This window comes from Pogona vitticeps, chromosome 5 (assembly GCF_051106095.1).
Source record: "Pogona vitticeps strain Pit_001003342236 chromosome 5, PviZW2.1, whole genome shotgun sequence".
NCBI lineage: Eukaryota > Metazoa > Chordata > Lepidosauria > Squamata > Agamidae > Pogona > Pogona vitticeps.
The window spans coordinates 178060003-178078109 of record NC_135787.1 but is presented as its reverse complement, the minus strand read 5'-3'; the positions used below and the strand labels follow the sequence as shown (position 1 = coordinate 178078109).

Genomic DNA, 18107 nt, shown 5'->3' with positions numbered 1-18107 from the left:
CTTTATATTCTTACAACACTACATCACTTTAAATATTCAATTGTCAGAGAGTCCATTCAGGTCCATCAATTAAATTCATCAGGAAGCCGAGAGATCTTGCTTAAGTACAGTATGTGTAGTTCATGGTTTAGAAGACTTGGATCAGGGTTTTAAGTCCATTACATTTCTTTACGGCAGAATTTCCTTGGGAAAGGAAATTCCTATTTAAAGGAGAAATGTGGGGCAAAAAAATACTTTAAATAAAATAAAAAATTAATATTTGGGAAAGGATCAGGTTTCAAGGTGCTGGATGAAGATTCGAGGAACTGCTGTGTAGCCTTGGGTGCTCAGGCAGGGAGAAAAATCTCCCGGCCGTTGGAGGTGGAAGAGAGCTATCAGGGTGTCACGCCCAGCCAGTGGTGTAGCGGAGTCCGGGCTCACAGGGTCAAGCGCCTGGAACTTTCTGAGTCACTGGGACTCTCACAGCATCATCCATCAGCCCACCCGGCCCCTGGGCTTTCCAGTTCCCTCTACCCAGGAGTCCTCTCAGCAATGGTTCCCCACCCCCACCCTCAAGAACAGTATATGGTTGCAAACTATTCCTGTTATAATGTAAAGCAACTGACTTTAGCTGTTCTTGAATGGGCAATTAAAAACTATTACTTTTATCAAGAAAACGAGGGGAAAAACACCTCAGCTCTGTTTCTTATTTGTTCTTATACAGACCATTCCAGCTGTCTGCACTTTTTGGAGGTGGGGGCGCTGGCTGGGAGGTCTGCCACGATCAGCACCAGAACTTCCCTAGGAAACAATACATCTCTGCTCCCAAATGGGGGAGAGGTCCACCGTGTTTTTGCGTTTGTATTGCACCCATGTGACTTGCTTTGGAGGGGGTGTGTGGAGGAAACCGGCACATTCTCTTTCTCTGTCTTGCATTATCTTATAATTGCTACACAAGGATCTACCCCCCATCACCTCAGGACATGCTCTCTGCCTTGTACATCTGTGCACATCTACGCACACAGGTCCAGCATCCGCCTAATGAAGATCTGTGTGTTTGGTGAAGCGGTCTGAGAAAGTTCGTGTCAAATAAAGGGTAGAGAAAGCCCCACTGAACTCAATGGGACTGATTTCAGAATAGGTGCCCTCGCCTTTACTATAAGCTTGTGACTTTTTAAAACTACGCTGGACGCGGTGGTTTGGCGCCACACAAAGACAAGCTCCCCACTGAGACGCGGGCGGCCATTTATTATCCTAATGATCGCTATCTTAAAGCTGCCGAGGCCACAACCGCTTGGACGCGCGCGCACATGCGCATTCGAGAAACGGCAGAAAAGGCGTCCGGAAAAACAGATGGTTTGGAACTAAGGGGACACCGTAAGGAAGAATGGCTTTGTAAGGGCGGAAGTGATCCCATCACGGAATCACGCTATATAGTCTTTTTTTTTCTTTTACGGGCGGAAGTCCTGTGGTTACAGGGCCGGCGGCGGCGCTCTTTAGAGTTGGGCTTCCTCCTTCAGCAGCCGCCGTCGTGAACCAAAGGAGTGGCTCTGAAGAGAACAGTATCTTTCAGAGCTTTGTAGCCTTCCAGGTGGTGTAGAAATCCCAACACCCGGTAGGCCAACCAGCCTGGCGGGTGGGGTGGGGTAGGGCATGATGGGAGTTGTAGTTTGACGAGATCTGAAGGGTCAGACACCAGGTAGTATCAGCCCCAGAGAGGCTTCCTTGACCGGGGGGGGGGGAGCGGGGCTACAGCAAGATCTGAGGAAGGCCTGGATGCTAAAAGCCAGGCCTTGTGCGTGGACACGAGTTTATATTTTACTAATGGGGGGGAAGGCTTTGATCAGTGGCATTTAAAATAATTAAATAAAGTTTCCTCCAAAATCTGCTAGGCTACGAATGCCATATAGCGCCTGTGAACATCAATAATGGGGAACTGTGTGATGTAGAGCAACTTCTGGAGTGCCCTAAGCAGGGAGATTGTATTTTTAAAGGAATATATTTTTGTGCAACCTGGCAGCCTAATACTGTAATACCAGTTGCCCTATTTTAACTTAGTTGGGGGATATAATATGCTGGCTGGATAGCTCCGTAAGTAATTTATCTGGTTGTGGAGCCAGAGGTAGGGAGTTCAATTCCCTGCCATGCCTCCCTCGAGTAGAGCCAGCCTGTGTGGCCTTGGGCAAGCTGTGCAGTCACAAAATGTCCCCCCAGAAAAACATTTCTGAGTGCTCGCTGCCTAGAAAACCCTGGGAAGCATTACCATAAGTCAGAATTGACATGAAGGCACAAAATGCTAATGGTATTTATATCTCTAACTGGCTGGCTGAGTGGGGTTTTTCAAAAAACAATTGTTGGACCTTACTGGTTTTAATGTGTTTTGTTGCTGCTTATGATATTTGTATGGTATTTGTTTGATCTTTTTTACTATTTGTATCCTCAGTGTTGATAGCTTTTACAATGTCTTTCAGTGATGTAAAAACACTAGGAACTGATACATCCAATGGTATCAAAAATCAGAATGAGAAACTTAGTCTCTTTTTCAATTATATAAGGCTTTTTTTCTTTTCTTTTCTTTTTTTGGATGATGAGTACCAAAACGAGAACTTACAGAAACAGAAGAGACTGGTTAGTTCTCATGCATGATGGTGCGCTTACAGAATGTTCATTCGTAAGAGTTATAGATTAGCTTCAATATTTCTTGTAACTGTGAGAAAATGAACAGGAGTTCAGTACTCTCCCTATGTGGTGGGGAGTTACTCTGTTATTGGACAGAGTGATATCTGAGGACGATGCAGCATCTAATACCACTAGGTTACTGAAGGCTGGCATTGGATATCCATTTGGGCCTTTAAAAGTTCGTTTCTGGCTTAAATGCCTTTAAAACAGTATTGACATCTACATATACTGTAAATAGTTTTGGAGAAATCAAACTATTTCTAGATGTATTTGGAAAATTGCAAATATATTTCTATATTGCAGGTGAAACTCAATTAGAATGTGATAACAGAGAAACAGATTACAAATTGAACCACTTGTAGAGCACTCTGGTACAATGTGTTTCCCAGTAATCGCATGGTGTATAGGGAAATCTTCTCCAGCTGAACTTTCATCTATGCCCATGCTGAAACTTTTTGATCCGCTTGTAGAGCTGTTATTTGGGGGGGGGGGCTGGGCTGGAAGCTGAGGCTCCAGTACTTTGGCCATCTGATGAGAAGAAAAGACTCCTTGGAAAAAAACTTGATGTTAGGAAAGTGTGACGGCAAGAGGAGAAGGGGACGACCGAGGATGAGATGGCTGGACAGTGTCTGCGAAGCAACCAACATGAATTTGACACAACTCCGGGAGGCAGTGGAAGATAGGCGGGCCTGGTGTGCTCTGGTCCATGGGGTCACAAAGAGTCGGACATGACTAAACGACTAAACGAACGAACGAACGGACTGGAGTGATTCCCTGGCAGACAGAAGGGTTTGTGGGAGATCAGTTCAATTAAAGTGACCATTTTCAGTGTGATCCTGTGCACTTTTGCAGCCATCTGATCACACCCTTAACTGTCAAAACTTTCTTCCTGAAGATTCATAATATGCATACTGTGGATGGTTGTGTACCCTAACTTGACTCCTTGGATGTTGTTGGACTTATTTATTATTATTTATGATGATTTAGTTCTTTGCATTTCTTCTTTGACTTTCTGCCAAAAAAGAGGTCTCAGAATGGTTTATAACTGAAATAATAAGACAGTCCCTGTCCACAGGTTTACAATCTAAAATGTAAATAATGAAACAGAAAGATTAAGGGATGCTGAAGCAGAAAAATTTTCAGTCCTTTTCTGTACCTTGCAGATGAATGTGGTGTAGTAGTTTGAGCATAGTGCTGGAATTTGGGAGATCCAGGTTGAAGTTTCCACAGCATCATGAAAACTCCTTGGTAACTCACACTTTACTGATCCATCTTTCAGTTTCGTTTCTGAGGATGAAACAGGGGCAGGCACCATACATACTCCTTGTGCTTGTTGAAGGAAAGGTAAAATACAAATCCAAGTAATTTTTTAAAAAATCCTGAGGAGAATGGGGCTAATCTCTCCAGAGATGTCTTTCTCTGCAAGGCATTAGAAGAAGTTGCAAGGTGTTGACTTGTTCTCTCCACAATTCCCAGATCACCAGCTGATGGTGTTGAAGCTCTGATTAATATTGTGTATGTCTGAACAGACTTATAGCGACCCTAACAGAGCTTTCAAGGTAAGTTAGATATTTAAGGAGTGGCTTTACCAGTTCCACTCCCCCAGTGAGTTTCCATGGACAGGTGGGGATTCAAACCCTCTTCTCCAGAACCCTAGTCCATTATTCTATGCACTACACCACACTGGGAATCAGTCTGATTAATATTACTTTGTGTAATATCCATCTGCATTATGAGCACTATGTTAAACCCAGCAGTTGATCCAGGTTATGACTAAACGTTGCAGGATCTGGCAGCATTTTTGTTTGACATCTTTGTTTCCTATGCTATTTTAAACCCTCTTGTGCTGTTTGATGTCAAAACCATTTTGTAGATACAGGTTTATAATTTTCATTATTTCGCAGGCTTGCAAGTACTGTAGCCCCTTACCTGGGCACCCTGACAAATGAGTATTCTTCAAAGCAAGCAGCTTTGTTGCAGAAGAAGTAAGCCAGGACTCCCCTCTGCCTTTATACTGCCTTTATACTATAGGTCAGGGATGATCGTGTTCAAAGTGACAGGGTGCAACTCAGCTTGTACTCAAGATGATGCATGTATTTTTATGGAGAAAAATATGGAAATAGGACTTCCTTGGGTTTCTTGGACTGCAATTTACCTGTTCTGACTTGTGCCAATGTTTCTTCAACCTTAGACTGTTATTCTTAGGGTTGCTGATGCCACTTCCTTCATAGAATTGTCCTAGGGTTGGAACGGACTTTGGAGGTCTTTTAGTCCAACCCCCTGCCCAAGGCAGGAGACCTCATACCATCCTGGACAGATGGTTGTCCAATCTTTTCTTGAAAACCTCCAGCAATGGGCCACCCACAACATCAGGAAGCAAACTGTTCCACTGCTTCATGGTTCTCGCCATCAGGAAATCGCTCCTTATTTCCAGGTTTGGTCTCACTCTGATGAGTTTCCATCTATTGGTTCTTGTCCTACTGTCAAGCTCAATGGAAAATAAATCAATGACTTCTTCCCAGTGGCAACCCTTCAGATATTGGAAGACTGCTATCATGTCTCCCCTCAGTCTTCTCTTTGTTAAGCTAAACATAATTGGTTATTTTAGTCGTTCTTCATAGGATTTAGCCTGCAGTCCTCTTATCATCTTTGTTGCTCTTCTCTGCACCACTTCCAGGGCCTCAGCGTCTTTTTTGTATTGTGGTGACCAGAACTGGACACAGCACTCCAAGTACAGCCTCACCAGCGTGGTGTAGAGTGGTACTATCACTTCCCATGGTCTTGATACTATCCCCTTGTTGATGCAGCCTAGGACTGTGTTGGCTTTCTTGGCAACTGCAGCACACTGCTGACTCATTCTTAGGCAGTGCTCCACCAGGACACCGAAATTGTATTGGAGAGGGTCCAGTGTTCAAGTCTGCCTAGATGCTTCTCGCATCCTTTCTTTTGTTCCTCCAAAGAATAATCCTATTTTAAATCATAATTTTAAATCTAGAAATGAAAAAGACAGCCATGGTTCCTGATGTCTCAAATTTTGTTACCTGAACAAGAACTCTTATAACTTTTTCTACAAGTGTATTTCTCTAATAGGTACAAGCTTTCTTATTTTCTTAGAAAGAAGTGTGCTTCTGATGCCTTGAAAAATTATTAATTAATTAAATTTATACCCTGCCCATCTAGACACATGGGGAAGTGTTCTCCTCCTGTAATCAATCTGAGTTTCAAAGGGCTGAACCCAACTTAACATTGTTCCTGTGATGCTTAATGCTTACCTTTCTACAGATTAGAAGGGCAATCATCATCTATTAAAAATGTCCTTGGTCATTTGTAGTAGATGGACAAGGATTTTGATTCCTAATTCCTAATTGATGAGTAAAAGTAACAGCAGTACTATTCCTCAGATACCCTAAATTAGGTTGCTAAAGCCACTGGATATTTGTGTGAGAGAAAAATACAGTACTATGCTACTGATGAAACAAAAGGGCACCCTGTTAATTATAAGTGTGTGATCAGTAAGTATGGAAGTCTGTTTTGTTGTCAGAATTAGAACAGAACACTGTCAAACGTCTTTTCCCTGCTGACTGAGAATGTGGCAGTTTTTGTGACTTTTTTTTCTCCTTTCAGGTTTATTTGCAAAACATTGCGGAAGTGGTATTTTTATAACCCTATATATTTTTTACAAAATTCATGGTGTGGGTTTAATCTTGCAAAATACCAGTCCCCCCCCCCGCCCTCAAATCCTACATTTTTGCAACTTCTGCTGCTGATAGGAGAAAGACTTCTCTTTTTGCAGTGGTGCAGGAGAAATCGCATATATTTTCAATTTGATGTCTAAAGATACAGTACTATATTTCATTGAGGACAAGAAAATGTACAAATATTCATTATATCTTTAATAATCTAGTTTCCTTTCTGTCTTCTATTTTGCATCTAAGTCCAATGTGTGGATCTTTGGGTTCATGTAAAAAAGAAAGATCTCATATACTTGCAATCTGCCCACTGCTGCCAAAGTAACATAAGATTTATGTGGAATAGTCAGAGAGTAGAAATCCTTTCAGTTGGGCGTTCTTCTGCATATAAGTCGCTAAGTTAACTTAATATATTTTTAGACCATTTCAGTAATGCAAGATGTTGTGGGATATTTATGAAATGAGTACTACAAGAGGGACAGACTGTTCTAATTTTAATATTAAAGAAACTGAAGCTGAAAATTTATGATTTGCCTAAGGCTTTCCAGTGGCTCAGATAAATCTGGGTCTTGCACATCTAAGTTTTTCAGTGCCTGACAATGGCTGAGCTTTCAAACTCCTTGCTGCTGTTTTTTTAAATTATCAAAATGCCTCACAATATAATAGTATGTTGTGTTGTAAACCTTTAAATTGCCGCGTAAGCCAACCAAGAATGTTCTCACCATATTTTAAATATGTTTGCTGGCTGGGTACCTCAGTGGTTTAGGTATCCGGCTCTAAAGCCAGAGGTTGGGAGTTAAATTCCTTTTGAGAAAAAGAGGCAGGTTGTGTAGCCATGGGCAAACTACAGAGTCCCAGGGCACCCTTAAAAGAAGGGAATGGCAAACCACTTCTGAGGACAGTACTCTCTATGCAGAAAACCCTGGAAAGAATTGCCATTAGTCAAAATTAACTTGATGGCACACAATCATTATCATATACAGTACTACGATGACGACGATGACTAATAATACCCTGTATCTTGCTGAATTTCTACTGAATGGAAAGTTCCACCAGCATAGGAACATAGTATTTGTCTTGTGCAAAAATGTGGTGTTACGCAATCTGATTGATCTCCGTGAAGAAAACTTGCCCTGTGTTTGCAGAACAACAGTGCCAATGCCCTCGGTTTCTCATATGACGGTGGGACTTTCTGCTCAGCAGAAGCTCGATACAGTGCTACTCACTGTGATCTGTTTATTTGTTTGTAGAGATGGGCATGATCTGTGCGTTGGCAATTCGATCTTGTTTGGTGCAGCACCCGCAGAAATGTTGTATGGGCGCCATGAGCTTCCCTCCCCTACTTCCTTGAGGGATCACCCACTCACCAGCAGGAGCATGCTTCCCTCCTCTGCCTCTTCGGACAATCAACCAGTTACCGGAGCAGCACAGGCTTCCCTGCCCCATCTTTTTGTCTGTGTGGGTGATCCCCCAAGGAGGTGGAGGACGGAAGCACGCTTCTGCCGGTGAGTGGGCGAATGTGCAGAGGAGGCAGAGGAGATAAGCTCATGCTACCCATGGAACACCTGTGTGGGCACCGTGCCAAACTGGGTTGAACTGTCAACTCAGGGTTTGTGCCCATCTCTAATTTGATGTCCCACCTTCCATTATAGAACCCAGGAAAGATACATGGGGTGCCCCTCTAGGTCTGAAGCAGGACAAAACTTGTTCCGCTTTTGAAAGATGGCTGCATCCTGTATCCCCTGATGCTGTGGCTTCTGGAAGGCATCTGTCTGGGCTCAGTTTGCTAACCACTAGCCTAGCCTGCTTAAATAACATTACTAACTGCCTATAGCAGTAGGTAACATTTTGAAAAATAAATGTTGGAGACGTTGTTTCAATTCCATCCCCATCCTCTCATCCCTAATGCTTATAAAGTGAATGCATTGTGACGAATGCCTTTCCAGGAACGAAATGTATCCACTGCTCAGAATAAAAAATGATTTTGCGAATGGTTAATAACATTTGCTGTGGTGTTAAAATTTAGCTCTCTGTTCAGGGGAGGGTTGCTGGAAGGCAAAAATACTCTGGAAAATGTTGTTCGAAAAGCCACATCTGCAGAGGTGGGCGCAGCAAATGTTTTCAGTGCTGACCCAAACAGCTGCAGTGATGAGATTCTTCTAGTGTTTGTGGAATGCTGAGCATCTCAAAGAGGCTAGTGTAATATGACATTGTTAGTGTCCTTCGGGTGAGTGATTTCTTTGAGTGGTAAAATAAAAATGTATGCATTTTTATTTAAGGGGTAAAATAAAATAAAAATACAGCTCCCAAAAGGATTTACCAGGACTATTATAACTTCTAAAAGAATTATTTCTGTTCATGTGGGTAGCTTTTTCTGTAACAGGTACTATAGCAATAATGGAAGTTGTCTACAGGTACCAGTGCTGAATATATCTCTTCTCCTACCCTATGTACTAAGCATATTTGTTGTATGATTGCTGATCATTATGTAACCAAGACAACGACATCCAGACAAAATAGGAGAAATACAGTACTGAAATTTGCAGAACTATAAAAAGTCTTTGGAAGGCCAGAAGAGAGCTACCTTTCAAACTACCCAGTGAGATGTGGGCATGCTTTGTGGCCAGAGATTGCAGATTAATAAGAGTTCTTTGCTAATGGGAAAGGAATGGCTTATCCTTGAAAAGAGCCCAACCTTGAAATGGAATCTCCTGAAAAAGGGCAAGAAGTCTGAATAGAAGTACTCTACACACTATAACCTTTTGTTGTACGTTCCATTTGTACCTTACTGTAAAGCTAAACTGGCTGGATGGCTCAGTGAGTTAGTCCTATGGCTGTTGAGCTAGAGGTTGGGAGTTTGATTCCCACTGTGCCTCTTGTGAGTAGAGCCAGCTTGGGTAAGCTGTACTGTCTCAGGATGCCCCCAGAAGAAGGGAACGGTGAACTACTGCTAAGTATTCTGTTCCTGGAAAGCTCTGAAAACTGTATCCATAAGTCAGAATTGATTTGATGGCACATTATGATTATTATTATAGAGCATAGTATGGTTTAGTTCTCCATTGGAAGATTTAACCACCTCCAAGCTCCCAGTCCCACCACTGAATGGATGGCAACACATCCCACTGTGCCTTTTAGCCAGGTTTACTCTGGTCTTTTCTGATTTGGGGCCTGTGCCTTCTTCTCCACCCATACACTGTCCCATATTTTGCTGAGTGGAAAGTCCTACCCACATAGTAACATGAGGTTCCATCACTTGCACAAGTATTGGCAGTGTGAAAGCAGAGACCAGAAAGATCTCTCTGCTTGCCAGCAGCAATCCTTGCACAAGTGATATGGTCCAAGGTCACTAGGATACTGGCCAAGATGTGTAAGAAATATAGGAGAGATTTGGATTGTAAGAGGAGGCAAAAACGTGGCTAGTAGAATGGCCATCAAGGGTGAGGTGACACCAGGAGATAAAGCAAAGGAAGGTGGGCGTATACCGAACCAGGGGGTGTACAGCAGATAAGGCAACAAAAGAAAATGTTAGATTATATGTCTCTGGTCTTCCTGATCCAGGTGTCCTCCTTTTATCACTGCTTCTCACTGCTTGCATTTTCTCTTGCATGTTGCAGCCATGGCTGCAATGAGCTTTTTGATCTGCAAGACTTGATTGTAAGATGATATGTGAGATTTGTAAGATTTGCTTTGTATTTATGCTAATCATTCGATAGGTTCCACTCCACACTGTCACACGTTACTAGTTCTGCTTCAGCACCAGGGACTTGGAAAAACCCTCAGTCATAAATAAGATAGAGAAGTAACTGTTGGGTCTACTGTAACCCAGGTTATCTGGCTAATGTCATTGGCAAAAAAACCCACATGGTTTTGGTGACTCAGAGACAGAGGATTTCTTTCTCCTGGCAGCAAACTCTGCAGGATCATTTCCAGAGAAGCAGACTTGGTAGACATCTCAATAGAGATCAAGTCTTCTTAGAGCATTGTATACATCAATAACCTTGCTTTTTGTAATATCTTATAGGTATAAAATAGTTGTCTTCCTTGACAGATTCTGACCTCTGTCCCCTAAGCAACACTTAGCATTCCTGTGGCAGCCAAATCCACCTAGCTTATATCTTCTAAAAATAACAGCTTGATCGCCCCTGATAGTCTTGTGTTAATGAACTATTGTCACTTGCTTATTATCTACATCCTCACTGGGACATGAGTTTTGACACCACAGGACAAATATAGAAGATGTATGTTTGCTCCTGTGTCTGAAGAAGTAGATTTTGATTCTTTTGAGCCATGCTGAAATAAATCCTTAAAGACCTTGAATATTTTGTATTTCTTTTCCACAGTATTGAATGCAGCAAAGCCCCTTTTGGGGTCTTTGAATGCCAACTCCACCTTGTTGGTCCTGTTGCTTGCTCATGTTGCCTTATTTACACAGATTACTTTGGCTTCTTTGCGTAGCTGTATAGTTGTCCCTGGTTACATCATATCTGTTTTACCTTACTGTTTTGTAGCCTTTGACAAGTTTGGCTTTGCCAAGCAGAACCTTCTTTATGATACTATATTTCAGCAGAATGTGGCAGAAGAGATTTCCTCACCCTTGATTACTGGGTTCCAGTTCTTCCTCCAGCACTTCCCTCTTTGCCTACTTCCTTTGAAGATACAGCTGAACCACTGTGAAAACCGATGGGTTCCTTAAATAAACCTTTAGCGAGCATGTATAGAACAACAGAGTTTATGCTTGTAAAAGTTCCTAGCATATTATGTATCTCTTGTTTCACTTCTTATCCACCCACAAGTTTTGGGTCACTGGGCTTTTTTTCTTTGTCATCTTATATAGGTGTAGTATTTTCAAAAACTTCATGAAAAATTAATTCTATTATATAATGAAATTTAAAAGTTTGATCTTTCTACCATTTTGTTTTCTAATTTTCTTATTACTGCACCTGAATTATTAAATGAGTTAGAACTTTCCAGACTGATCCCTAGCCTTACTCTCTTCTTTCTTTATCCGTGTGCACTAGCATCTGTCTTTAATTTTTTTTTATAACTTTTAGATGTATAACAAGAATCTACCACTAGATGTTAAAATAGTATCTCATACCTGACTGTTCCTGCTGTCCAAGAAATTGCCTTAATTCTACAAGGAATTCAATTCTAGATTTTCTTTATTGCCAGGGAATGGGACTAGATCAGTGATTCCTAACCTTGGGTCCCCAGATTTTCCTGGACTATAACTCCCAGAAGCCTTCACCACTAACTGTGTCAGCCAGGATTTCGAGGAGTTATAGTCCAAAAACATCTGGAGACTCAAGGTAGAGATGATCCTTGGTACGTATTCCTCCTATTCTATGACCCTCTCTGTCCACTTTAATAGTCATTATAGACATTGTTTCACATCCTGTTGCCATCAGGGATATGACGGGAAAGAGTGTAGGACAGGGTTTTAAGGTTATAGTGTACAATTCTAAAGGATATCAACCCTGAGTGCTCACTGGAAGGACAGATCCTGAAGCTGAGGCTCCAATATTTTGGCCATCTGATGAGAAGAAAAGACTCCCTGGAAATGACCCTGATGTTGGGAAAGTGTGAAGGCCAGAGGAGAAGGAGATGACAGAGGATGAGATGGTTGGACAGTGTCATCGAAGCGACCAACATGCATTTGACCCTACTCCAGGAGGCAGTGGAAGACAGGAGGGCCTGGTGTGCTCTGGTCCATAGGGTCACGAAGAGTCAGACACAACCAAACAACGTACAGTTTGTGGAACTGGCCACTACAATCCATAAAGAGGACAAAGGAGGACCAGTTACTCTCTCTTTACTGAAGTTTCAGTACAGTACCCAAACCTTTTTGTCATCACATCTGTGGTTTTGGTTTACCTTTCCTTCTTTCTGTGACCACTCAATACTGTCTCCTGGCTTATTGCTTGTCTTCTTTTGTTTGTTTTAAGTTTTTATTGTTTTATTCATTGTGCTAAGGAGCAACCTGAGTAATCTCTGGGGTTCTTTGAGATGCTGAAAGGGATATAAGAAGTAACAACAATATTTCCACCACAGGTTAGAATATTAGAAGTGATTTTTTAAAAATGAGATCTGTGCCTGAAATACTAAATACTGAATAAGACAGAGAAAACAAAAGATGAAGAATTCCATTATCTTTTTGTATGGTAAACTTGAATTTCCTGTAACAAATCTAGCAAATTTTGTAACTCTCAAATTGAGGAGGAAATCATTGCTTGCAAAGATAATACATATTTTGCATATTGCCTATTGACAAAACAGTGTAAAATACTTCAGAAAAAGTTGCTCAAGCATGCTTATATAAAGTACAACTCAGCAAATAATGAATTACTGTACATCCTCTTTCTCCCTGCATCCACAAATGTAGAACTTCAGATCCATAGTTGAATCACTAAATATTCCTTCTTAAAAAAACAGAAGGCATCAGAGTTTGGAAATGTTTCTTTTGAGATTTCAGTTCACAGAATCTTCCAGCTAGTTTTATTGGTGGCTTTGACACACACACATACATACCCAAGATATATTAGATGCATTGTTGAGCCTGCATTACTACTGAGAAGGATGGATTCTTGTGTTTCTCCATTCCTCACCCTCTGTCTGTGATCCTGCTTGCTCAGAAGAGGGCAAGATTAAAGATTCTCCCTATCCCTAACAATACTACGTAAGATGCAGAGGATTTCTGCCTTGTAAAGGATTTCCTTTAAAGGTGAGAAAGGAAAGGCTACAAAAGTGTTTAGTCTGAAGAAATACTGTTCTACCAATTCTATAAATCATATGGACAACATGGTACATAACCTGCTGCTTGGACAACACTTGATTTTATTTTGTTTTGAGCAACTTATGTGGGTGCATCTTGCCTTCATAAAGCTGTAGAGGTCTTATTGCAGAGTTCATTAGGCCAGTTGTCTTCTTTGACCTCTTGTACTTGATGCTGCTAAGCTCTCTTGCATTCATCCATCTTACTAGACCTTTTCCTTGGACTGTTCCAAGGGAAAGATCCGCAGTGGTCCTTAAGGTCGTTTTCTTTCCCCCCACCTCATCACAGTATGCCATGAATGGCCAAACCAGGAATCCTTCTTTTCACAGGTTTGGGGAATTACCATGATTTAAAACAAATATATGATATTTTATTTCCGTCCATTGCTTTTGCCTGTAGTGCAGAAAAGAGGCAGAAGAGCAAACAGGAGATGCTGAGGATTTTTTCCCCCTCAGGTACAGTTTGAGGGGGAGGCGTAATCCAAACACCTTAATGAGGTGATGGCTTCTGATACTTTTGCTAGCATACCCTTTGCCACTGCTGCAAATTGCCTGTCACTGTGAGGTTTGCACGTCCCAAATTGGAGGAGTTAATGAAAACTTCAAAGCTTTGACACTTCATTTCATGCATCAACATGATATAAGCCCACTCAGCTGAAGGAAAATATTTAACTCTTGTCAAGTATATTTTGAAACTTCATTTAACCCTGGGAGTCAGGTTTAGTTTCGTTACCATGGGGAGGCACAACGAACATCCTGAATAGGATAACATTAGGCATGGCAGCAGTTCCTGTATTCCTTCACAATGAACCCTTTCCCTGGCTGTAAATTAGAAGAGTTTTTTTTCCCTCAGAGGTAGCTGTGGTGGATAATTTCAGCAAAAGCAACCAAGCTTTTTGGTACTTTAAAGACTAACACTGTTTGTTGTTGTTTAGTCCTTAAGTCATGGGCGAGAATCGAAATGGCCTGATTGGTACCACAGATAACCATCTGGAATGATAGCGCTCTAGGAAGACTAGATTAATTGGGGTGAAATCTCAAGAAGGGACAAGAGAAAGGCCCAAGTTATAATGTCCCCCACAACCTGTTCTACCCAATGCAAGTGAAATTGGAGGTGATAAAAAGATCTCTTGTACAGTATTTTCAAAAACCAACATTTTTGCTGAAACAAATTGTATGTGTGTGTATGTGTTGGAGTGTATACTTAATTTTTAAGGAGAATTGTAGCTACAGGCAGTGGATTGCCTGGTTTTGGAGGGGAAATGAGCTGGAGGAAATTTGCTCTTAAGAGAGGATTGAGAGTCACAGAAACCTCCCGGAGGGACATATGACTCCCATAGTTTGTATGATTCCTCCTAGGACATGTCCCTGGAACAACACATCCCACCCCCAAAATACCCACCCTATTGCTAAGTTCCATTTCTGTGCCGCTGATGGAGATTTTATGTTGTGTGGAACAAGGGGAAAAGACTGCAGTTGGGAACTTCATTGTCTTCCTTCCAGAAATCTCTGGAACCATCTCTGACTTCATTACATTCTGTATTTTAAATGCCTCTTGGTCCTCCTATCAGCTACATGGCAAAAGAACTCATTTGGGTGCATCGGAGCATAGGCTAGAAGGAAGGGGTTGCAGGGAACAAGTCTGATTAGTTTTAAAGTATAAAGCACACACTCCAGGAGATTATAAATGGTGACGGTGAGTGAGAATACAGTGAAGCGGTGTTCTGTGGCTAGAGAACAGGAGTGTGGAGCACATTTTTTTAAAGTTGCTGGAATGCAATTTCATTTCTCCATAATCTCTAAACAAACCATTTCGTGAGAAAAATCTCTGCATAAAAGCACCCCAAACTGCCTTTATTTTCTAGCTTATTGATTTTCAGGGCAGTGGAAATCTAGGCCTGAAGAAATAGGGCACATTGTCGCTGCCAAACCCTCCCATTAGGACAGTTCTTGCTAGCTGAGTGCTGTTAAGTTCTCCTCTTTTATAATATGCCTCAGCACTTAGAGTTGCCACAGTTATTAAAAGGAGCACAGATTTTGTGTTTGGTTCTCGGAGTACTGAATCATTGGGGTGAGCAAAACAACTTGGCCTCAATCAGGCTGCTCAGAGTCCCCTGCATTGTGCAATCTCCAAAGATTTGCTGGCAGTCTAGGGATGTTTCTCTTTGATGCTGAGAAAATGGCTGCAGTCCTTTTGGGCTGGTTCCACCTGTGTAAGGGGAAAAATATTGTTGTCCATGGAAGATTTCAGCTGATTGGAGAATTCCCTTTTCAATTCTGGGGTGCATGCAGCTTTGTCTCATTGTGTGCAAACTGCACGCACTCTAATATTGAAAAAGTAAGTCTTCAACTGAGTTTAAAAGTCCTGTGCAGTGAGAATGTTGATGTTACTGTCACTGCACAGGCAGTGCTATGCAACAAGATTTTAGCCAATATGTAGGATAGGAATATAAACAATGGGAATAAAAAATACATTTCTTCACATACAGGGCATATTTATGAACATCTTCTCAGTATTATGGTGCCAGAGTTATTCCGTTAATTCACAAGTCACATATTCCAAAATAATAGGCAAGGTCGCTGAAAGGGTGAATCGCCGGAGCTTCTTGTAGAACTGTCCCGATCTACATTTAATGTAGCTGTGAAATCTATACATGTGGCAGCCATTTGGAAACAATGCTGTCACTAGAATGTCTTGGCTTTTCAAGCAAAAAAGGGAGGAATTGGACTATTGCAATGCACTCTGTGTGGGGCTGCCTTTGAAAATAACAGATCTTGCAACAAGTGGATATATAACAGCTAGACTGTTGGCAAAAACACCTTACTTGAACCCCCTGATGCCAATTTTGATTTCCAGTATGCTTCTGGTCTGAGTTCAAGGTGTTGCCAATGAATTGTAGCCTTAGGACCTAAAAAATTAAGGGAGTGCTTTTCCCCATGTAGACCTGCCTGATTATTAAGAGTGTTTTTTGTTTTTTGAGGGGGAGTTCTGCCTGTGAGCAGTGTTGTCTTTATTTTGATGCTACATTAAAACCTGGCTCTATGTAAATACATAGAGTAAAGGTAAAGGTTCCCCTTGACATTTAGTCCAGTTGTGTCCGACTCTAGGGATCCCTGTTTCCAAGCCATAGCCAGCATTTGTCCGTAGACAGTTTCCGTGGTCACATGGCCAGTGCGACTTAGACACGGAACGCTGTTACCTTCCCACCATGGTGGTACCTATTTATATACTCACATTTGCATGCTTTCGAACTGCTAGGTTGGCAGGAGCTGGGAGAAGTGACGGGAGCTCACTCTGTCGTGGGGATTTGATCTTATGACGGCTGTCTTCTGACCTTGCAGCACAGAGGCTTCTGCGATTTAACCCGCAGCGCCACCATGTCCCTTTTCTTCATCAGAACATTTGGTAATTAGAAAGATCATGTCTGGGTCCTCAGTCTTTCAGTTTGCCATTTTTCTCCTAATTAGCTTAATTGTTAAAGTGTATCCAAGTCCTTTAATGGTTTAATTGTTTGGAAGTGTTTCCATTGTATTGGTTTCCTTTAATGTGACTTTATTAGTTTATCCCACCCTGAGATGTATTGATATGTACAGTAGTTCTAGCTTTTCCGTATCACACTCGCTGCAGGGTCCATGTCATCTTCAAGGGCAGCAGGTTAAAAATGTTTTAATAAATATTAAAACAAATGAAATAAACAGAGAACTCTTAGGTTATGAACTGTTAATTAGACTGAGGAAAGACACAGGTGCACTGATGGTCTGACTGAAGTCACAGTGTTTCTGTGGAAAATGCTCCCAGGATCATCCTCCAGGAATTGGTATCTCTTATTTAACAAGCTGGGGTAAAATTTGGAGCTTTCTACTTCCTTTTTTTTTTTTTTTTTGAAGAGAAATTGTACACATATGACAGCAAGCTGGCTTGAGAAGTTTTTTATATTTGTTTGGTCCCAGAATATAATAATAGTAATTGTGTGTCGTCAAGTCAATTCTGACTTACAGGAACCCTTTTCAGAGTTTTCTAGGTAGAGACTACTCATAAGTAGTTTACCATTCTCTTCTTCTGGGGGATTCCTGGGGAATCAAATTACCAACCTCTGGTTCCATAGCCAGATACTTAAACCATTGAGCTATCCAACCAGCTGGTCATAGAATGTAGGAAGAGATTTAATTGATTAGGTGCAATAAACCGAACTTCAAAAATCCAGGCCATTCCTGTTGTGGGGATTCATGCTTTTAGAATGAGGGTCTGAGTGTTCAGCGTCAGAGAGAGTAACCCTGTAATGATTTTTCAAGAAATGTTTATTATTTCTAATACCTGTGTACCACTTAATGTTTTAAAACCTTCAGGCAGTTCATATGTATGTGTTTAACATCGTTTGAAAAGGTTATATAAAACAACTGAAACAACTATAGAAGTTCAAAATGTTGCAACAGCCATTTCAAGTAGAAAGAGTCGTGGAAATAATTAGTGGCCAGAGAATGTGTGCGTAAAGAGATAAATATTTGACAGGTGTCTGAAGGTGAGCGCTGTTTCTGCATCACTAACCTAGTGGAGAAGAGTTCCAGAGGGTTAGCGCCACGGTTGAAAATATATGCTTTTGTGACATTGCCTGCCAGCCTTCTGCTGTTTGCACAACAACTAGCAAAGTGGATAATATGCAAATTGCAGGAGAAGAAAGGCAAATAATCCTAGAACAAGCTTCATTCAGAGGGGCTGACGGATCTCTGGTACCACGAAGTAGGCAAAGAAGGCAACCTATATGGGTCTGAGTTTCACTTTTGTCAGTTTGACCTGATCCTAAGTTAGCCCTTCTCTTGTGGCTTTCTTTGGAGGGAAAAGGTGGGCTGTGTCTTTTAAAACTGCCGAGCGGTTGTGTCCTCCCCTCCTGGCTTCGTGGCACATTTGGGAGAAGGCTCTGGCTGCCCACTTTAATTAGCTCACCTGACACTTGTCAAGAGACCACAGCTGGAGATCTAATCCCTTTTGGG

General features: G+C 41.6%; 1 protein-coding gene across 8 annotated transcripts in view; it reads left to right on the top strand.

The window, feature by feature from the left end:
• The first annotated feature begins 1358 nt into the window (after positions 1-1358).
• WASHC1 (WASH complex subunit 1) overlaps positions 1359-18107 on the top strand; it is a 64351-nt gene continuing 47602 nt past the window's right edge. Inside the window, exons 1-2 of one of the 8 annotated variants that reach the window (XM_072999896.2) lie at positions 1495-1576; positions 1632-1678. Coding sequence is in view for 2 of the 8 variants with exons in the window: in XM_078376285.1 (XP_078232411.1) it covers positions 2440-2607 (168 nt within the window). In the remaining 6 variants the exon portion in view is untranslated. The other 7 variants (XM_078376286.1, XM_072999899.2, XM_072999894.2 and 4 more) reach the window with 7 other exon arrangements.